Source organism: Mytilus californianus, unplaced genomic scaffold, assembly GCF_021869535.1.
Source record: "Mytilus californianus isolate M0D057914Y unplaced genomic scaffold, xbMytCali1.0.p SCAF_3, whole genome shotgun sequence".
NCBI lineage: Eukaryota > Metazoa > Mollusca > Bivalvia > Mytilida > Mytilidae > Mytilus > Mytilus californianus.
The window spans coordinates 42,633,803-42,657,666 of NW_026262679.1; the positions used below are offsets into that span (position 1 = coordinate 42,633,803).

The 23,864-nt window shown below is 31.8% G+C and overlaps 1 protein-coding gene across 4 annotated transcripts in view; it reads right to left on the minus strand.

Moving 5' to 3' along the window:
- The window catches only part of LOC127734601 (leucine-rich repeat serine/threonine-protein kinase 1-like), a 107,557-nt gene that overhangs the window by 61,904 nt on the left and 21,789 nt on the right, over positions 1-23,864 (minus strand). Inside the window, exon 1 of one of the 4 annotated variants that reach the window (XM_052244554.1) lies at positions 12,170-12,373. The exons of 1 other annotated variant lie outside the window; for it this stretch is intronic. Coding sequence is in view for 2 of the 3 variants with exons in the window: in XM_052244552.1 (XP_052100512.1) it covers positions 7,608-7,656 (49 nt within the window). In the remaining variant the exon portion in view is untranslated. Of the gene's footprint in view, positions 1-7,607; positions 8,655-12,169; positions 12,374-23,864 lie in introns of those variants that run through there. 2 more of the 4 variants (XM_052244552.1, XM_052244553.1) reach the window with 2 other exon arrangements.

A 23,864-nucleotide genomic window follows, 5' to 3' on the forward strand; every position in this document is an offset into this window, starting at 1 on the left:
CAGACTTTGGCAAAACAACGAAATCAAATATCCATGAAAATGCAAGTTTTCCTCAACCCATGAAAATTGGTACTCACGAAAATAAATGAATCTACAGTAGATGTATTACTAACAGTGTTTCAGAACAAAACCAGAGAGAGGAGTATCAAGTGTATGATTGAGTTTAAAATGTTTCCCATTGAATTTTATGTTATATTGTCTTAAAACTTTGAATCAAATATTTCTTTATTCATCAACTAGGCAACAATAACCATAACTGCTTTTCACATAGAATTCTATCACTGATGTCTTATTTGAGATTCACTATTAACTGTTTCAGAATCAAATGCATTCTGTGTAATATTTTAAAAGACGTACACCAAAATGTTGTGATTGGTTAAAAACATTCTAAACAATGGAATACCAACCAATGACATGACGATATTTTCATTTTGGGGTACGAACAAAGAAATTACCCACAATACTTTCGATTCTGAAACAGTGAATTGCCTTAAAGTACAACGTGCACACATAGCAAAATTATGTTCAACAAGAGTGCACAAGCTGAAATGGATCGCCTGTCTTACTTATCATTGAATTTATGTTGAAAGTCTGTAACATGAAGGTTTTACTAAAAGTATCACATAAACCTAACATTATCAATGTTCTACAATAATGAGGTCGTGGTCAGATGAACCAGGCCAGACAGACATGTACACTTTACATTCATTCCATACACCAAATATAGTTGACCTGTTGCTTATAGTATCTGATAATCTGACAAAATTACAAAACTTATCATTGACCAATGAACCATGAAAATGAGGTCAAGGTCAGATAATACCTGTCAGACAGACATGTACACCTTTCAATTGTCCCATATACCAAACATAGCTGACCTATTGCTATTAGTATTTGGAAAACCAACAAAATCACAAAAATCTAACATTGACCAAGGAACCATGAAAATGAGGTCAAGGTAAGATGATACTGGCTAAACCAAAATGTACACCTTACATTCATTCCATACACCAAATATAGTTGACCTATTGCTTATAGTACTCCAAAAACAGACCAAAACACAAAACTTAACATTGACCAATGAACCATGAACCATGAAAATGAGGTCAAGGTCAGATGAAACCTGCCAGACTGACATATATCCCTTACAATCATTCCATACACAACATATAGTAGACCTACTTCTTATAGTATCTGAGAAATGGACATAATCATGCAACTTTAACCGTGATCACTGATCCATGAAATAAGGTCATGGTCAGGTGAACCCTATCTGATGGACATGTAGGCGTTGCAAAGAACCCATATACCAAGAATAGTAATTCTACTACTCATAATAAGTGAGAAATTCTCATGACAAAAAAAACTGTAATTTTTTTTCAAGCAGTCGCTGAACCATGAAAATGAGATCAAGGACAATGGATATATGACGGACGGAAACTTCGTAATATAAGGTATCTGCATACAAGGTATGAAGCATCCGGGATTCTACCTTCTGAAATATAAAGCTTTATACAAATAGTTTACGCTGCTGCCGCTGCTGCCAAATAGTAATACTTATGTCTCTCATACTGGGACTTATCATCGCAGGCCAGACAAAAAACCTATAACTTTATATTTTATTAGATTTCAATTAATCATTTTCCTATAAACAACTTACTGTAATTTAAAATGTTAGTACCAGAATATATTTTCCAATATATTCATGAATTACAACTTTTGTTTGTTCCATGTGTATAGCAACCTTTTAACCCTGTACATGCTTCATGTCCTAGGCCACTCTAAACCTAATTACAAAGTAACTACTAATGCAAGAAATAAAGACAACCAAACACTTTCAGAAAATCACACATCATGATCAGCTAGGTCAGATTTCTGTGGCGGATTTTCCAATCAAACTCTAGCATATATACAAATGTACTGGATACAAATAAGATATGCAGAAAAAAAGTAGAATATATGAATAATTAATCTAAATGTTTGTTTTTATTTTACACACAATTTTTACACTAAGTATTTTCTTCTGTGGAATTCTAAAATTATGACCCAATTTAATACCATAAATTTCAAACTTAAATATTTTTTTTTATCTATCTCTTTCATAATTTACCGGGTAATCCTCAAAAATGCACATCTCTGAATGGAAATTATTATATAACATATCATATATGAAGATACACCCCAATAAAATGTAATATATCACATGTGTATATGTGTTTCCTTACAGTGCATTTTTACTGGACAATTGTCAGGACATAAAAATTTGACAACTATAACAGGTTTTATATATTGTGGTAATGAGGCCTTTTTAACAAATTTGTACTGAATTCACCTCTCCCTCTAGCTTATACACCATATTGTTTATGTATGTCACATTATTCTTAACTTATAAACATTATAAGTACTTTTAATACACAACTTCCTATAAGGCAATGGATATAGCAGCAACTAATTTAACTATCAGGAAGGGCAGGGACAGGATTTTCATAGACATCAATTAACACCCTCAGTAATTACTATTTCTTTCTTTTCCAAAATATTTCTTATCATTTTCAGTAAAAAGGCTTTCCAATAAGTGGCAATAAACTGCTTCGCCGAGCACAGCTGGATACGACCGCAGAGGTCCAAACCTGAACAGTTGGGGCAAAAATGGACACAAGATTCAAGCTTGATACAGGTCTGAATTTGGATTGTAATTAAATATTTGACACATTATAGGTTTCTGACACAGAATAAATGTAGTCAAAGAACTTGAAATTGGTTGTATGATTTGAATTTATATTCAATTGAAGATTTTTTGCTGTTGTGCAATACACTGTGCAATGAGAATTGTACCACGTGATAATAGTTTGAACTGGACTGGCTTGATATCATTAAAATCTTTAAAACACGGATATTATAAGTTGCCCGTCACAGAGTCCTTGTTTATAATCACTCTGATATTTCCGTAAAGTTGTCAGGCGGTCAAAATCAAAACAATGAACGCGAATTTAGTGAATTTTTCGTGTTTTCGTGAGTTTATTCTTCTTGAAATAGGGGCATTTTAACTTTACATGGGAACCTAGAGTTCAACGACTACAAATACAAGGTTTGGACTTGCTTATTCTTTGGATATTCAAGTTTCATCCCCGCAACCTGTTCTTGTAATGACCTTGTTAGCCAATTTCCAACAGTTAGTTGACGTTTCAGTCATTTTAGCCTGTATTTTATACTGCAATGTTAAAAGCCTCTTGCTTCAATTTTTAAAATAGCTCAGGAACCTTGATTTTTGCAACGACAGTCATTATGTTTCGTCTAAATGGTGTATATAGTTGTGTATATTTATTTTCTGTCCCCGCAACCTGTCTATCACTTAAACTAAAGTTAAAACAGACATTTTTTTTCAAAATTCCCTATCATTTCAATATAATTTCCATGACCCGTATCCGATTTCTTTAGTATAATATTCAAATAAGCAAAGTGGCGTTGATTTCTGGATATGTTGACCCCCCCCCCCCCCCCTCCCAAAAAAATTCCCCCCCCCCTCCCAAAAAAATAATATTAGAAGAGAATTTTCTTTTGAGGAAAAAAAAATTGCCCCCCCCCAAAAAAATTTTTTTTTTACCCCCCTCCCCCCTTCCAAAAAAAAGAAATTTTGAAGAAATTTTCTTTTTGTAAAATGTGGTACAAATTAAGAGACATCCATACACTTAAGGTAGATTCATGGTATACTGCCATCTTGGATTGTACAATCGCAGTACAAAATCGGTCTAATTATTTACCCAAATCTGCAAATTTGGAGACAGATTTGCAATTTAATGGTTAGACTGTTTATTTACGTAAAGAAAACTTGAGGATTTATTGTATTAATCAAAACATTTAAACAAATATCAAATTTTGTGTTTTTAGAATCATTTTTTTCAAATAAGCAATTTAAGGGGAGATAACTCCTTTAGTAAAAAATATATACTGGACTGATAGGGAAATTTTTAATTTTTACTTGTAGTAAGAAAACAAGTTCGGTGACACCATTTTTTCTTTTTATTTTCTTAAAACATATTATAAAACCTATCTTCTCACAATTTATTTCAAAATTCTATCTCATAGAATTTTTTTTATGCGCACAAATGTGTTTTTTCATGAACAATCTAACCAAATTTAGGCAATTTTCAACAACTCATAGCTTGGAAAATAGCAAGGTGACCCATACATTTTATTATATTTTTGAAAAAAGTATAGTAAAATCTTCATTTTGACAAAGTATAAGAAAATTCTATCTCAAAAAGTATATACTTATGATCTACCTTAAACACATACATGTTATTGTCTGAAAACTAGAAAAATGCTTGTTTTAGACCCTTTTTGGCCCCTAATTCCTGAACGGTTTGGGCAATTACCCCCAAAATGAATCCCAACCTTCTACTTGTAGTATTGAACCTTGTGGTACAATTTCAGAGCAATCAAAATACTTATACACAAGTTATTGTCCTGAAACTAGAAAAATGCTTGTTTTGGCCCCTAATTCCTAAACGGTTTGGACCATCACCCCCAAAAACAATCCCAACCTTCCTTTTGTGGTATTGAACCTTTTGATAAATTTCATAGAGATCCATACACTTAAACTCAAGTTATTGTCCGGAAACCAAATGTCTTCGGACGACGCTGACACCGACAATGAAGGAGACGACGATGTGATACCAATATACATTTTGCGATCGTATAAAAATGTATTCCAACAAATTTCATTTAAAGAATATATGTTCTGCTACTGACTTTCTTTAACATGCATCTAAATCCTGACAATTTAATCAAAGCATCGTCGATGTTGTGATGCAGCCATATTTATAGCTAGTCTGATATTCTTTCTGACCATACTTTTTTCAATATTTTCTTCTCTTTTCATTTTCAATCTTACTGTAAAATTTCCATGTTATTTTCCAAAGGAAATAAAAATATTAATGCAAATATTGATATATATATTGATATTTCAATTTAGACTCTGTCAGATTTTTTTTTTACAAGAATGGAAAGGGAAATTGTCAAATAAGTAATATATTTTTTTTTATTCCATTTATAATAACTGGCTTTATAATTTCCAGAAAGAGGCCTTAGAAATGCACTTTCTCAACAACAAAAATTAAAAAAAATAATAACTATTTTTTTATCTAAATTTGTGTTCATTCTTCATTAAGAAAAAATACATTTCCTGTATTCGAATTTAAATGTACAAATACCTAATGATGAGATATTTCCAATTACTGTTACATAGCAATATAATGGGATATAAATGTAGAACAAACAAATAAATTTTATTGCAGAAAATGCTCAGATAAGAGTTATGCAATTTTGTATATTATTTCAACCAAATTTCTGATAATTGCAACTAATTAATTTGAACTTGATTATTGGTTTATGTCAGATGATAATGACACTCTGATTTTACATGTGAAATAAAATTTGCTTGCATTTTTAATAAATACTTTTTTTTTTTATTTTTTGTCTTTTCTTTGAAAAAAAACACATCTGATTACTCATTCAGCTAGCTAGCAAAAATAACAGAATATTTTAGTGTAGATTAAAATAAATAAATACATTTTTAGGTTTACTATTGAGAATGTGTGTATTCAGTTAGGTGTGTAATTAATTGAGTCTATTCAATTATGTAACAGGTCATGAGATATTAACTGTGGTGAATTAAGCCTGGGGTCGTTTCCAATTAATACTTACACCTTTGATTGTAATTATTTGAAAATCATGACAGTTGATAATCATACTGACTCTTACTTGCCTATGGAAAGAATTGGAGTAATACCATTTCAAAAAAAGTGTGGGAATCAACTTAGATAAATTAATACATATGTTAACCTAAATTTCATTGAACAACAACTTACACAAGCATAAAATACTAATACAATACTTTCAAAATTCTTATCAACTGATTCAATTGATGTACAAATACTTTTTCAAATTAATTCATAAATAGTAAATCATTATAAATTTTGATTTACAAAGGAACTATATGCAAGTGTATATCTAAAATAAAAGGGTTGTTCGACCAATCTTTTCTTCATTTAAGGGCAAATAACTTGTCAAAAGTTGGAAGTTGATGATTTAAATGGTGTAAAAAGTTTCTGCAAGTCATAAAAACACATAATTAGTTTCATATCATGTCTGCAACTTAGTAGTCTTCACCATCTCCAAAAACAGAGTGATCGCATAGATCCAGCATGGCTGAATCAAAAACTAGTGATTTCTGAGCCTGACCTGTTTTTTTTATAATTTCAACCACTTTTGCTTCCTAAAACCTGATACTAAAAGATATGACTTTCAGGAAATGCATCCCAACCTTGACCAATTCAATGTGTGGTGTAGTGTTAATTGATAACAACTGAATGCTACAAGCATCTTAATACCCCATGTTCTATGATTCATATATCTATGCATTACCTACCTCAAATTTTTTAACTGAACTTACATAACATGATAAATAATAAATATAAAATATTGTGTGTTGTAAAAACATTCAAACAGCAAATTAAGCTAGTTTGAAACTTAATTTTCCATTCACGTGTGGCTTTAATGTAAGTTGTTTACAAGTTGATTGAATAAATTTGGATGCTATATCTTACTTACAATTTTTTAAATATGATTTTAAAACAGTAATATTAGAACATGTAACTATCAACAACAACAAAAATAGAATTTTTATACTTATTAAAAAAAAAAGTAATATATCATCATATTTCCGGAATACTTTATAATATTGGAAAATCTTATAATGTAATAATTATTAAGGTTATATATTCAAGGAATGTGCGGTGCAGTTTTCTCATATTTTGTTAAGTTTTCTCAAATATGTAATTTAAAAGAATAGTGGGTGACAAAACTTTAAATTTCAATATTATATATATTTTATATATAAAGTATCTTTTAACACTACATTATAACCTACTTTCAGGAAATGAAAATGTCAAATGAGGTCATTTATTCTGGTTTTCTTTGCTAGTATAACAAAGCAAATAAATTTTACATTTCAAAATGAACCAAAACAATCTAATAGTTTATATTTACAGAAAATTAAAAAAAAATTAAAATATCAATATTTCAATGACAAAATCATGCATTGTTTATTAAATCTTTTAAATTCCTGAACATTTCAGTAAAAAAGAGATGGAAAGTAACCAAGGGGATATTCAAATGCATAAGTGAAAGAGAAAATAACAACATGGCAAAAAAAAAAAAAAACGAGGAAAAGACAAACAAGTCAACAAAACATAGATAGAAAACTGCAGACGGCCTCAGCAACATGAACCCCATCAAAAACCGGGGTGAACTTATGTGCTCAATACCTACTCCACATAAGCACCCGTTGTGTTACACATGCAAGCTAGTACAAATCTGGTAAAAATCTACACATGCTACATGGATCAATACATATATATTTACTTTTATACTTCTGCATTAATTTTTTTAGAGTGCATAAGGTTTCCGAAACTGATCGATGTCTTCAAAATAAAGTCAAATTGTTTTTATATCATATAAACATCATAATAGTTAAACCGATATTTTTTTTTATCTATTTTAAAAACAAAGAGAATATACCACCCTCAGATAATAACTTAACATACCGTAGATCCACTGACTTGCTCTTTTAGTAAATTCTGCATATCTAGCCATTTTCTTTTGGGTAATTCAGTAAAAATATACATAAAAATTTACAACTTTAAAGAAATTTCTCACTTCAACCAAAACATGCAAAATGTCCTTCGCCACTTCAGAGAAAGTTTATCATGCAATTATTTAACTAGATTACAAACATAATGAGTTGATCCTGCATGCAAATGTTATTCAAACCTGTTTGCTAATAGAGGATGAATCTACTTTCCTTTCAACACACCACCCAATGGTTGGTCAGACATTTTATGTCTTGTTAATATTTTATCAAAAATTAAATATCATAAAATATTATCAGTGGTGTTTATGTCAACTGATTACACATATATCCCAGGCATATCTTAAGTCAAAGTCAAATTAAAAGTTCACATTGTCAGGCCAAGTCTTTGTAGATTAGGTCAACTAGTCACTTCATTAGTAATTATGGTATTATATATAAAACCGTGAAAGAGTCTTTCAATACATGAACATCTGTCTGTTTTAATACACATGTAGATCACATTTCATTATACACTTTTTAACTATTTCAATGTCTATATACCAGTATATTACTCAATAAACAATTTATTTTTCAAACAAACAAAACTGCTTATATAATTCCTTGATTGCTTTTAAATTCCATAGTCTGAACAGTGTTTTCATTTTCAGATGCTGTCCTAAAAGAATTTCTCTATAAGAAACAAGATCCATGCATCTGCAAACTTGAACTTGAAAACTTGAAAACTGTGTCTATATAAACCACATGTTCCTAAGATGTTATGATAATGTTGATTCACATAACACAATTTATTCCTTTGCAAAGAGTAAAAAGTTAACCTCAATACATAGAGCTGTCATTTACATTCTTTCTATAAATTAATATTTTAACAACCACATGCACAGGTTTTATATGTTCAAAATGACCTTTTTATAACAGCTATTAACAGAAATCAATGTGGTATGTGTGTACATTGTAGGAAGACATATATACTTCCTGGATGAGTTAAATACACATACCTAACAGTTGAAGTACTTTATTCAAAGATAGATTTAAATCCTTTCACCCACATAAAACGGGGAATTTTCTTTGTAATTTTTAGCCTTAATTAGTTTCACATTTAAAAGTGCATTGTGCATGTCCTAATTATTCAACACATAATGAATGTCCTAATTATTTTATGTGTCCGCTATTTACACATCAGCAATTAAGTTATCATAAAAAGTATATGATTTTTTTTAATTAAGTAAAATGTTTAGTTTTTAGGGATTTTTTTTATAATAACTGGTATATCATGTATATCAGCCTGTATAATTATAGTGTGGTCCTAAGATTTTCTACAAACATGTGAAAAACAAAAATATATATAAACATATCAAATGTCTGCCAATTATACCAAAATTATTCTAATACAAGAAAATGTAAATTATTGCTAATCATAGTTAGAATCATAACTTACTGCTTTGTATATTGTTAAGTGTTACTCTGAAAAATATATGATAAAATTCTGGTAGAGCAAGTTTGTTGGAAGTAATAAATTTAATTTAGATGATGTTAAAAATATTTTCCTGCATCAGTTTTCTGTAATTTTATATTTTGAAATTTAATTTGGTATACATATGAACTTAGTTATAAGAAAAATTGAATTTTCATATTTTTATTCATAGAAATGATTAATTCCATGAGGGTTATTTTTTTGTGGTTTTCATTCTGGGAAACTACTGTTCTTTATAAATTATTTTTCGTTAAGATTTTAATTTGATTTTACAGTATTTATTTTATGAGGTCAGAGTTCACTTCAAAATATACAGAGCAGTTGAAAAGCTATGAATCTGAAGATGTATCACACAGTATTGTATAACCTGCTCACTGAAAGCCTGATACCAAATTTCAGGAATCTTTGATTTTAAGTTCCTGAGAAAAAAGCGACAACTTTGAACAGCACCTATGTTCAGCAAACCCTTAAAACATTCCCAAATTACAAATGATTTGATGAAGGCCTCCTAAAGTTATTATCTGGAATACAAAAATTAGGCTATTTTCTGCTACATCAAGCGCCATAACTCTTGAAAGACAAAAGTAAATCAGTCAAATTCAAAAAGATTCTGTGGTGGACAAATTTCAATAGATTTGATAAAGCTTACTTTAATACTAATAGATTCTGCAGAAACAAACAAAAAATGGCTATTTTCCACTTTATCAAGGAACATTTCTCTGGAAACATAAAAGTGAAATCATTCAAATTTGAACTGGAACTGTATTAAGAGGTCCCTAATAATATTTTTGAAATTTCAAAGTATTTGGTATACAAGGAAAACAAAAATGTGTCTAGTTCCTGCTTTATAGCGCTTTATCAAGGGGGATAATCTTGAAAATCAAAAGTGAAATTAGTAAAATTCAAACTGGATCTATGTTTAATCGTTCATAACAACATTTTAAATAATTAAGTAGATGCCTTCTTAAGTTTATGTTTTGAAACCAATAAAATAGCTATTTTCTGTTTTATCGAGTTCTTAACAACATTAACCATTTTCAGTTGATTTGTTGGAGGTTTGTTACTGTCTGGAAACCCAAAATTTTGTTATTTTCCACTTTATCAAGGGACTTAACTCTTGAAAGACCAATGTGAAATTAGTCAAATTCAAACTTCATCTGTTTTTTCTGTTCCCTAGGAACACTGACAAACTTCAGTTAATTTAGTGGAGGCTTAAATATATATTACTCATGTTATTGTCTGGAAACCAAAAACTTTGATATTTTCTAAAATATATCAAGGGGCATAACTCAGGAAAGATATTTAATTAAATTTTATTAGTCAAATTTAAACTTGATCAGAGTTTGGTGGTCCCTAAGAATACTTTTGAAATTTTAAAAACTTTGGTGAAGGCTTACTCAAGTTGGAATTTAACTCTATTGTCTTTATCATGTTTGAAAGTATGTTTAAATCTTTAAAAAATAATATTAAGACAGCATTTCTGACCCTACATTTTTTTTGTACATGTACTTTTTATTGGAATGTTATAAATAGAGCTTATTAACATTGATAAAATGATACAAATATATCTAAAGTTGGAAAAGTTTATATATATCTGTCAACAAGGGCTATACATGTAGCTGTGGTATACTGATTTAGTTCAAATACACTTCCAGACTTGTAAACTGGTTTTACCAAACCATATTTGTACAAGTCCGGCTATCTGAACCATGTGTTGGTAGTTGTTTGTCATTGTATGTATTTTCTGGAGAAGTGTTAGTGGTTGTTGTAGTCTGTTTTATGTATGCAGATTCTAAAGTTTGGCTCAGCCAACAAATCATGGAAACGGTTTAGGGAACCTTAATTAAGATCACTAGCTTGTACAGAGTAGTAGTAATTTAATAATTTTGCTAAATAAGGGGGTGTGGTTCAGTCAACTCCTTCCCCTTTGAATACCCCCTTAGTCCAATTTTTTTGGAAAATCCCAGTATCCTTTGTTTGTCATGTTTGCACTAGAAATTAAGTTATTCACATTTTCTTTTTCCTTAAAGAATTTTTTTTTACTAATCTTTTTGTATACACTCATAAAATGAAGTAACCAAATGGCTGTTCAAGTTATTTGGTGGACAAAATCTCTGGCCCACTGCTTAATTAAATATAAGAGCTTAAAGATCAATTCAGTTCAGTTTCATGTGTTTTCCTCAAGTAATATTTGGGAGTATTAACTCATCATAAGGACGCTGAGACTATGTACACTTAGTCTTGTAACTTGAATAAAACAGAAAGTACCAAAATAAACAAAGTTGGGAAAGAAGTTTGAGATCAACTTCCCCATAGGTAATAATTGGAGTAAACTGTATTTATCGACGTGAATAGAGGGACAATAGATACCCGACAATAATTGTAGATTTAAACTGTGTCACTGAGTGGACCATATCAAGTGAAACTCCAACTGTTTGTTAATTTTATCATCTTCTGCAGAGACGAAAAAAGTGCACAACAAAATCCAGTTGTAAACATGGTAAAGTGCACAACAAAATCCAGTTTAGTTTTTTATTTTCTAAAACATGAAATGCATTTGAATTTTATTTATCTAGGGCATACTATGCCCTAGAACTTTTCCAGATACACAGGTTTGTCTGTACTAGATTAAATTTTGAGGTGAAAACGAAGCCATTTTAGCCAAAGGGTCCACGTGAACCTTCAAATGAAAAATGTCTATGTAAAACTAATGTGTTAACTAATTTTAAAGGTAATCAGCCTTTTTTTTTTAATTCAAACTGTACATTATGTTACAAAAAATTGTACATGTCATACAAATAAAAAAGTTTGATTATGACAGATAGGTGCTACCAGAAAATACATTATATATATGTCTCTTGTACTATATATACACTAAAAATTTAATAAAAACACATGTTGAGTGTACATATAAGTAGGTGGATGGATTTAAATAAAATCAGAACGTATATACATGTACAAATATGTACAAATAGTATATATACAAAACAACATACAACATATTATATATAATATATAAAGTCTTGATTTTTTTTAAATCCTACCAGTTTCAATTTATTTCACTCCCAGAAGTTGCAGAACAAACGACTCCAAGGATTAGAAAACCATCAACTTCATGATAACAGGTGTGTTATCAGGATCCGTTTTAATTTATCCATGGCATATAATAAAACTGATATCTTTATCTACTTCGATCTACTGGCTAATTCTGTGTTTACATTGTTAAAACAAGACCCGGAAGAACACGGTTTCAGTTTATACACGAGATCTGATTTATACAGATGGGGGTTTCCCTCATGTAAAGAGTATTACCTATTTGAACAGAATGGTTTTATCTGCGAGGGGGTTTCTTTTGTCAGTCTAGTGGGAATTATTCATGGTAAATATAGATGATGAAATAAATAATTTCTATTTCCCGCCAATTTTTCATATCTTTAAACCACACAGTTAAACAACTTATAGTAACACACCAAAATGTACGAAGTATAGTCAATGGACAATGTGTAAATGATAAATTATTAAGACCGGAATTTCGTTACCACAAATTAATTAAACAATTACCCAATTTTTTCAAAGAAACACAGATTTAGTGAGGAAATTTGGTTGTATCTGTAGATTTCTTATCAAAAACGGGATATCACATCCTAATTTTTATGGTGATTTTGTTTAAAAAGCCCATAAACTTAGATACGATCCGTGTAAACTAATTGATCCTTTGAATAAACTGAGTCGTAAAGGTTTTCAATTTAACACAGTAGTAAAATTTTCAAATATTGTTTTTATTGGTACTAACAGAGACATATAATACATGTATTATATGTCTCTGGTACTAACATATAGCTTTTGTTTTGGAAAAATTAAAACATAACTAGAACTTGATCTAAATTTATATTGCTATAGATGTACAGTTAATGAGAACTCATTATCCTACATATTGGCGATTCTGTTTATTTATGTTTTGGCATTCACGCGGCACAAGGTCATGCATTTCTCAGACTGTTAGTGACGTCTTTTCTCGTTTTTTATATAGATTAGACCGTTGGTTTTCCTGTTTGAATTGTTTTACACTGGTCATTTTGGGGCCCTTTATAGCTTGCTGTTCGGTGTGAGCCAAGGCTCCGTGTTGAAGGCCGTACTTTGGCGGTCTTTGACCTATAATTGTTTACTTTTTACACATTCAATTGTGACTTGGATGGAGAGTTGTCTCATTGTCACTCATACCACATCTTCTTATTTCTATAGATAAAACATATATAACTCATCATGGTTATCAGGCTATATCTGTAGACAATGCTTGAATTTTTTTTATTTAAACTTACTGTGGCTGTAAAAGGTATTTATCATTGGACTGTTCTGTCTGCCAAAGGGTTATAGTTCTTTCTGTTGTTATACAGATTTGTCTCCAGCTGCCAGGGTTAAAGTTCATACTTGTTATTGGTTCTGTAGAAACTTTTTTTTATGTCAGTTTAGTTCCATTTGTATAACTCCTATGAAATACATTTCAAATTTCATCAAATAGCTTGCTGTTCGATGTGAGTCAAGGCTCTGTTTTGAAGGCCGTACTTTGACCTATAATTGTTAACTTTTTATACATTGCTTCGTGTTGAAGGCCGTACTTTGACCTATAATTGTTAACTTTTTATACATTGTGACCTGGATGGAGAGTTGTCTCATTGGCACTCATACCACATATTCTTATTTCAGTATATTTACACTTAATCCGTTGGATGTGTACTGATTGATACTTTAGTCTGGGCGAACATGATTTATCTAATAGTTGTAACTGGCTTTGAACTAACTTTCAGTAACTGCGAGTACTCTTATTTCGGTGCTTTGTTTCTATTTTTTTTTATGTTAGTTGTTTTTGTGTCTCGTATCGACCTTTTGAGTTAAGCCAAGTGCTATTGATTTTTACAGTTTGTTTTTCTGTTATACTGTTACACCACTGTCCCATGTTAGGGGAGTGCTGAGCGCTGTGAACTGATTGATACTTTAGTCTGGGCGAACATGATTCATCTAATAGCTAGTTGTAACTGGCTTTGAACTAGCTTTCAGTTACTGCGAGTACTCTTACTTCGGTGCTTTGTTTCTATATTTTTTATGTTAGTTGTTTTTGTGCCTCATATCGATCTTTTGAGTTAAGCCAAGTGCTATTGATTTTTACAGTTTGTTTTTCTGTAGTACTGTTACACCACTGCCCAATGTTAGGGGAGGGTTGAGCTCTCACAAACAAACATGTTTAACCCCGTCACATTCTGTCTGTGCCTGTCCCAAGTCATGGGCCTGTAGTTTAGTGATGTTCGTTGGTTCATGTCTGACCAATCTGATTGTAATTCAGACCTATATATTAACTCGCGTGCTCGTACATATGAGTATCACGAAATCAGAGAACTATATTTTAATTAGATTGATGTCTGTCATATTTGTTTTCGTAAGTTGTTTTTTCATAAATTAGGCCGCAGGTTTTCTAGTTTGGATTGTTTCACATTTTTCATGTCAGGGCCGACTATATGGTACTTAATATGAGTTTTTCTCACTGTTGAAGGCCGTACAATTGCCTATAATTGCTTACATCTACTTCATTTGAACTCGGGGGGGGGGGGGGGGGTAGTTGTCTCATTGGCAATCATACCACATCTCCTTATTTTTATAAAGGTACTGGCAAATGGTTAATGCTCATCAAACATTTCTTTTCGAACCTGCATTTTTTCGAAGGTTTGTGCGCTGCAAAATTTAACACCTGAAATCTACTACAAGCTGGGAATAAAGCATTTTTTGTGGAGGTCCTGAAATATATAAACACTTGACTATTAATAAAGACCGTATATTGAACTCCCGGTGTCTATAGAATTTTCGTGTCGTTCGGTTTGCTTTCAACATTTTTCAACTTGTATCTGCTAACCTTTTTAAAGAAGTCTTGTTATCTATACGGTTACCTATATATATAGTTGCTTATATCTACGTCATTTTGGTCTCCATTGGCAATTATACCGCATCTCCTTATTTTTATATTAATAAAAACAGTTTGTGAAATTTCTCTGCTCTGTCCGGCTACAATACCACGCAATGTTATCAAGCGGACTTTGTTCTACTTGTTAAAAAAATTGTATACATTATAAAGTTTCTGAGATGTGCAATTTCCTTGATTTAATTACATGTTCTTCCGATAAATCTATAGTCTAATAGTCTAGAAGTCAGTCAGTGTCTTCTTTCATTTTTTATCATATTATATTTCAATCATTTTCAAGTTTGGCAAAACGTGTGTGGGGGGAGTTGGGCAAAAACAAGTGTGTGTTTGGGAAGGGGAAATTTGCCGTCCCCCCCAGACTCCTTCGTTCCTGTGATTAACCCTATTAGGTTTTTTTCTGCTTGATAATATTTATGTTCGTTTTTTAGCCAAGATTTCGTCTTAGTGGACGGGGAATAAATGTGTCCATCTTATTGCAGATGTATTCCTTGTCATTTTACTTAGTTTCTTTTGTTATCTATTCTGACATCGGACTCGGACTTCTTTTTAACTGAGTTTTACTGTGCGTATTGCTGTGTGTTTGTTTTTTTTCTACATTGGCTAGAGGTATAGGGGGAGGGTTGAGATCTCACTAAACATGTTTAACCCCGCCGCATTTTTGCGCCTGTCCCAAGTCAGGAGCCTCTGGCCTTTGTTAGTCTTGTATGATTTTTAATTTTAGTTCATTTATATGTTTTGGAGTTTAGTATGACGTCCATTTTCACTGAACTAGGACACATTTTTGTTTAGGGGTCAGCTGAAGCCCGCCTCCGGGTGCGGGATTAAGACCCATTGGTGACCTTCGGCTGTTTTCTGCTCTTTGGTCGGGTTGTTGTCTCTTTGACACATTCCCCATTTCCATTCTCAATTTTATACTTAAAGTTTATAGTAAAACGCATCACAGAATATGAGAAAACTTCATCTAGAATAAAACGAAACAACAATTGAAAGATACTTTTAACCAAATATGCAGATGGTTAGACGACATATTCCAGTTGCTTTCTAAATATAAAAATGAAAAGAGGAGTTTCATGAACTCCGGGGTTAAACTTGGCCCTTACATTTTGATGCTTTTTTTATTTGACCAAAATACTACAAATTTCGTATAGAAACAGTTGTGAATTAACAAGTTATACAAAATAAATTCTTTTGGGCATACCACATTTCACATGTTGTCAAGACGGGGTCTTTTATTTCTGACTATTCGGTGAGTGGTTTTCTCATTGTTGAAGGCCGCACTGTGACCCATACTTGCTTAGATCCACGTAAGTTGTACTATCATTAGATAGCTACATTCGTTGGCGGCGTCAACATTTAGGTTCAGTCTATGGATGTTTTGGGCATCAATAACTAAATGTGAAACTTCATGGAATTTTACGAATCTTGGACAGAAGCTTTAAAAATGATCAAAAGACAGTATCAAGAGCAACATTTTGATATTATGTGTTTTTTTTTTTTTACATTTTTCCGTATTTTACTAATAAAAGGACTTAGTTTGTTGTTTGCAATTAACATTACGATACAGTCTGGGGTTAAAGTTTTTCAGACATCGATAAATTTGTAAAAACCTTTGTAGAACTTTATGAACCTTTATAGAAAAAAAAAATATAATTCCGTCTTGAAAATATTCTTTTTTTTTACTCAGTAATTCACTAATAGATGTACTTTTGCAGTTAACATTTACATACATTCTGGGATAAGATTTTTTAGACATCAATCACTTTGTTAAACCTTCTTGGAATGTTTTGAAACTTTGAAAAAAGCCTTTTCACGATCAAGAAATAGAATATGAAGAAAAAAGTTAGAATTTAAAAACTGAAATTCGTATTTTACTGCTAAATGGACTCAGTCAACACTACACTTTTTATATTATGACCCATAAATTTTGACTTATTTATGTCAATAGTCAGTTTTGGTCCATTTCTTTAAATAATTTATCTAGTTTTTCCGCGTAGATAACTTTGGCTGCAACCCACGATCCAGAAATAATTCAATACAAGCATTTGCACCTTTTGGTTACAAAACAATTGGGGTCGTATATATAAGTGGGAACCATCTTCGGTTTTTCTGGAGCTTTACGGTCGTGTTAAAAATTGCACAAAATCCTCATGTTTTGAAAAAAAATTTGGAGCTTATTATTTATACCTATGAAGAAATTTATTTCATTTAGCATTGACGGTTTTGAAAAAGATCAATTGAGACTCATAGTGTGGCAAATTTTATATACATTATGTTGAATCCTAAGCCAAATTTTGTAATCGTGATCCTGGTTACTCAGACTATATCACACACTATCATTGACCAATTAATGCACTATTTAATTATCAAAATATCAAAAGCTTTTAAATAGTACGATCAGAGACATATAATACAATGTATTTTATGTCTCTGGTACGATGTATTACGTCGCTATATATAAATGAACTGTTGACACAGAGATATGTCTCGCCTCAGTGTCCGCATAAAATTCAGAAAAGACAATCTGATGGACAGCAACATTGCTTATTAATTCAAAGTTGCTGGACCATGATTTTGTGGGCAGGGCCTAGAAATGGTCGACAAACTGAGATGTACTGACAGTAATGCAACTTTACACAAAATATCATTGATCTGTCACAAGTAGTTCTTATCAAACTGACTTGGCAGAAAACTTAACATTGAAAATTGCTTATTAATTCAAAGTCACTGGACCATAACCTAGGGACAGGGCCTCAAAATAGTCGTCAAACAGATATATATTGATAGTAATGCAACTTCATACAAAATATCATTGCTCTATCACAAGTAGATCCTATCAAACTGACTCAAGCAGAAAACTTAACATCGAAAATTGCTTACTAAATCAAAGTCACTGGACCATGTCCTAGGGGCCAGGGCCTCAAAATAGTCGTCAAACTGATATGTACTGATAGTAAATTATCATTATGCAACTTCATATTAAATATCAAGGATCTATCACAAGTAGTTCCTATCAATCTAACTTAAGCAGAAAACTTAACATTGAAAATTGCTAATTAATTCAAAGTTGCTGGACCATAGCGGGGCAGGGCCTCGAAATAGTCGTCAAACTGATCTGTACTGATAGTAATGCAACTTTATATTAAATATCAATGATCTATCACAAGTAGTTCCTATCAAACTAACTTAAGCAGAAAACTTAAAAAATTGTTGACACGACCTCCGCCGCCGCAGCCGTCCGCGCGACAGGAAAAGCAATCCCTATGTCTCGCTTTCCGCGACTTTTGTCGCAGGCGAGACAAAAAAACCTTTATCCTGCAATCAGCCAACTATTGTACAAATAACAGGTACACAAATAAATTTTGCTTTTTTGCACTTGTACAAATAAAGTTGTCTGATACTCCGCTTCCATACTGAGCAAACGGTAATGTGAATATTTCTTTTTGTGTGACTGTTTATTCTGTTGTGCTCTTCGCGGTCCGCGCTTAAACTATGTCAATTTCTTTGAAAAACCAGAGACAACTTTTTGGATTCTAACAACTAAACCATAAAGTATCGATTGTCGCCCTGTTGCTAAAGCTCGTACAAGTAAATGTTATATGTTCCGATAATGTACATAATTTGTATATCTATAAAGTTCAGCAACCAATATTAGTGTTTTTTTTTGTGTCATTTCACTCATTTGGAGAATTTGGTCACTGGCGATGATAACAGATTTTTGATGGTTTCTGTTTCATTAATTCACAACCTTTCAAACTAGAAACAACTGAATTTAGAGCTTGACATACTTTAAAGACACAAGATGGCTGAAGATTTTATGTTGACCTCGTTATATTTTGGTGAGTTGTTTTGTTCGCTTGCTGCCTCATTTACCTATTGCTCAACTTCCCTTTTAATAATCTTTGCTGATTTCGTTTTCACCTTTTTTGCGGTGATGTTTTATGATATAATATGTCTCAGCTGATTGAAACTAAAAGTATTTTTTCACCTTTTTGCCTGTAACTGTGTACCGTGGATCGATAGAGTGTGTACTCTTTGCCGGATATATATTTTCTCTCTCTCACTGTATTGCATTTCTTCAGTTTTCTTTCACATTACTGAATTACAATGGTCAGCTCCATATTCCTACTACACAATTGTTTAAATATAAATTGAGGATTTGCACCTGGCATTTATACTCATTTTAAGAATTTTTGAAGATATGACAAATTTCCACCAGCCTTCCTGATTGTGGGTATATTTATTACGAGTTTGTTTGTTTAACATTGCAGTTTTCTAACTTTTTATTTAAAGAAATCGTAGTATTGCAAACTGGTTATCTGAGTCTTTGACCCATTTGGTCTCACGGCTGGAAACTAATGTTGCGTAATGCAAAAGATATGGATGATAATCTGACTGCGTCGACGTTAGCTCGTTGTATAAAGCTTCATATTCCAGATGGTGGAAGAGCTAGATAATCAATATCAGTATACAAATATCTTGTGGTCTGAGATCCTTGTCTGGCATGTGTCCATTGTCCTTGCCATCGTTTACATGGTTTATTGACGACTTCATGAAAATTTTTCTTAATCAAAGTTTTTTTTGTTTAGTTATTATTGAGACTATTATAACATAGTTATAGTACTCAGTAACTGGACAACATATATTTGGTTTATATATATTTTGTTAAATACTGGGAAAATGGTCGTTTATCAGATGCTATAAAAAAAAATAGGTCAACTATAATCGTTGTATAAAATGACTGCAAGGTGAAATTGTCCATCTGTCAGGGTTCATCTGACCTTCACCTTTCATGGTTCATTTGTCAACGTTAAGTTTTCACGATGAGGCCTGTTCCTCAGATACTATAAGTAATAGATCATATTTATCGCTATTTTACGAATTTTTCCTTTGATCTTGCTGACTGATAATTTCCGTTCTCATCGGAGTCGAGTGATATGAAAATTATCGCTAGAAACTAAGGGAACACGTCAGTGCCGTTGTCAAAGAAATTAACAACGTCTTCATAGGTAAAATAGCGATAAACAGATTATCATTGGTCATCTGAACTCGATTGCTTTTCTAGCTTTCGCCGCCGTACCGGCTCAAGCGAGAAAATCAATCTCGTTGAGATAACCAACGATAATCTATAAATATTGTGGTATCATAATAGATCATAATACGATTGTATAAAATCATCTACGTCAAATATGAATTTTTGATATTGTTATGTTTCTGTTATACACCTTATTCTTATAGACTTTCGACATAAAATTCAATCATAATCAGTTATTCATTGAGCATTTTCAGCTTCTACACTTGTTGTCACCTATAAATGTGAAATAACTCTTTGCAAATTATCTACTGCATGATTATTTCAAGGCTGGTTAATGTGCTGGTACAGATTTTTGACATTATAGATGCATATATGACAGATTCTTTCCTGTTGTAAGCTTTACTAATAGTATATAAATGAAAATACAATTGACACACCACTTTCCATATATTTATTCAATTACAGTGAGCTCAAATGGCTGCTAATAACATATAATACATTTAAGTTTGTTTGTTTTTTGCATTATTTTTAGAAATGTTTTAACCAATATCCCAAACTGGATCAGCTGTGTGGGGTAAAGCTGCACTTTTTTTTTAATACATTTGGAAAACTTATGATTTTTATCTGTAACCATAAACAAGATTTACTTCCAATTTTTTGTGTGGGATTAATGCAAAGGACATAAAAAAATCATCTTTCTTTAATTATAACTATAAGCAATATTTCTGGAAGAATGCCCACCATAAAGGAATAGGGTTTGCCAGTCCTATTTTTAAAGAGCATTGGGTTCCAAAAGGGAATTTACTGCATGTGGGTTGTTGTTAGATATGCCGTTCGATGTGGTCTTTTTATACTGACATATAGTTCAAGTCCCCTTTCCGAGCTCTGACAAGGCATTTAACTGCGGGGGGGGGGGGGGGCTTTAATCTCCTTCCTTTTTGAAATCTGAAAGACAAACTAATCTATAGTGTTTACAGATGTCACGTGATACAGGCATCTTGGAACCTCTAGCTTTATGTAATATTTTATTGTACCCAGTCATATCTCGAGTCATATAAATAAAAGCTTATTCTGCATTTTTCTTCTTCATTTAGTGACATTCCAAGAAGATAGAATTTTATAGAATAAATTATTTCAGCTTTCATTTGTGCCTGCGCTATGCCAGGAATAAAACAGATGCAAAATTTTTTTTTGCTGTTGTATTTGTTATGTTACTGTTATTGTGTCAACATTTTTTTATGTAATACATTGCCTAGCCTTGTTAAAGATCATCTTCAGCACTTCTTTATATACATATGGTGTCAGCATATTTGAGTTGATGTATTTTGATAAAGACAATGTGATGAGCTTCAGTTGCTTTTGTTTTGACTCAAGATATTTTTTACGATTTTTCTCATGTACATCTACACAATGAACCTAGATGTATTTTAAGTAGTGTTTTCATATCCAAATAAAACTCACTTTATGTATTGAACCATCTTTTACCATAATATACTAATGTTTTGTTTAAGAGGCACTTAGGGGACGACCATTTGATATTCTGGGGGGGGGGGGGGGCAGGAGGATTTTGAAAATAAATAGCTCAGCCTTGATAATAACAAAAATGAATGGTTTGTTCTGTGGTAGTTTGAAAATAAATAACCTGACCTACAATGTATTGAAAATAAATAACTCGGCAGGTCTTTTAAGCCATTTTATAAATGCTATTCAAAAGTATGAAATGGCACCAGATTCCTACAAAATTCGTCTTTTTTCATATTTTTTTCGGGAAACACTTTCCAAATCTTTTATAATGCAATGTATAAATATAAATGTACTTGAAATGTCTGAAAATGGGTTTCATTTAACTAGAGGTATATTAACTCAGGAACATTTACCTCACTTTCATAAGTCATAGGGCTGTAACTAAATTGAGGCAAATGCCTCAGGTAGGAAATTTCAAAATAACAAAAGCTTGTCTTCATATCAAATTGTTTTTGCTTCGAATGCCTTGCAAGAAGCAAGTTCTGTTCACCCTCTGGCATACAGCCCTTGTTTTTCATGATCCATGTTTCACATTTTATTTTAGTTTTCAGTGTTATTTGTCTATAATGTTTGCCGTTTTGTGTTTTATCTGTTCCAGGGTTTGTCTTTTGTTCATTGATTGCCCTTCTTTATTCTCTTAGTGTTGCATTCCATTTGTAATTTAGTAATTTTTTTAAACTTGAGTTTAATTTTAGTTAAGGACTTTTTATCTAAGTTTACAAACTACATGAATTTCAAATTGTATCTCAGTTAGGAACTACATCAAGTTGTAATTGAAATGTGTTATAAAAACTTACCTGACATAGTTATATCAATGATAATGAACCCGGGGCCCTCTTAACTTAATTTGAGAACAAAAACACATAATTGACAGGTATATAAAAAAGATTTTCTGCAAGCCAAAACACTAAAAAAAACCAAAAAAAAAGCAGCCACATACTTAAGTTTCTGAATTACACTTGTTGCTTTATCCTACATATTGGTCTTTTGATGTTGTCCCTATAAACTAAAAGTCTTACACTGAATCTATATATTTTGCTTTGAGACCAACATATTGTCTTCTTGTGGCCTTCAGCGGCTCCCAAAACCTTCGCCAAATTTTTTTGTCTCGCTCTCCGCTCGGCAAATATGTTTAACATAACTTTAAAAAGAGGCTTAGTTACAGCCCCACTTTAATACCTTGTACGTATGCAATACCTGCAGTTTGGAATTCAGAAGATTCACTTCCACAGGATGATGATTAATTCTGATTAAATGGTACATAATGATTTGACTATACACTTATTATCTATGTAGGAATAAAAAAAAAAATTTAAATTGTGTGTTTTCAAATATTATAAATATAATTGTGAAAATAAATAATCAGTCCCTTGTTTTAATGAAAATGAAAAACCATGCTTCATCAGTGCAGAAAATAGATAATCTCTTCTTCTAGTTCACAAAAATAAATGACTGATCCAAAACAAATCCTCCTGACCCCCACCAGAATATCAAATGGTCGTCCCCTTAAAGGATTCATTGTATTACAGTGATGATCATCTAATATTTAAAATGGAAAATGTGAAAAAAATGTTCTGCAGGACACAGCTTGATACGACAGCAGAGGTCGAACCCCAAACTGTTGGGGAAAGTGTGGACACAACATTCAAGCTTGATACAGCTCTGGATTTGGATTGTGATTAAATCTTTAAATCTTTGACACAGCATAGGTTTCTGACACAGAATGAATGTGGTCTAAGAGCTTGAACATTTGAAATAGGACATTTACCTATTATCCAATATCCAAAATCTAAATACATGGTTAGATTCACCATATCAAAGAACCCCAAGCATTCAATTTTTGATGAAATCAAACAAAGTTCAGTTTTGGACCATTTGGACCTTAATGTGGACCAATTTGATAACAGGGCCCAAAATCCAAAATCTAAATACACGGTTAGATTCAGCATATCTAAGAACCCAGTATATAATTTTTGTTGAATTCAAACAAAGTTTAAATTTGGACCCCGATTTGCATCAACTTAAAAACTGGGCCCAAAATCAAAAATATGAATACATGTTTAGATTCAGCATATCAAAGAACCCCAAGAATTCAATTATTGTTGAAATCAAACAAAATTTTAATTTTGGACCCTTTGGACCTTAATGTGGACCGATTTGAAAACAGGGCCCAAAATTAAAATATTAATTCAGCATATCAATAATTAAATTTTTG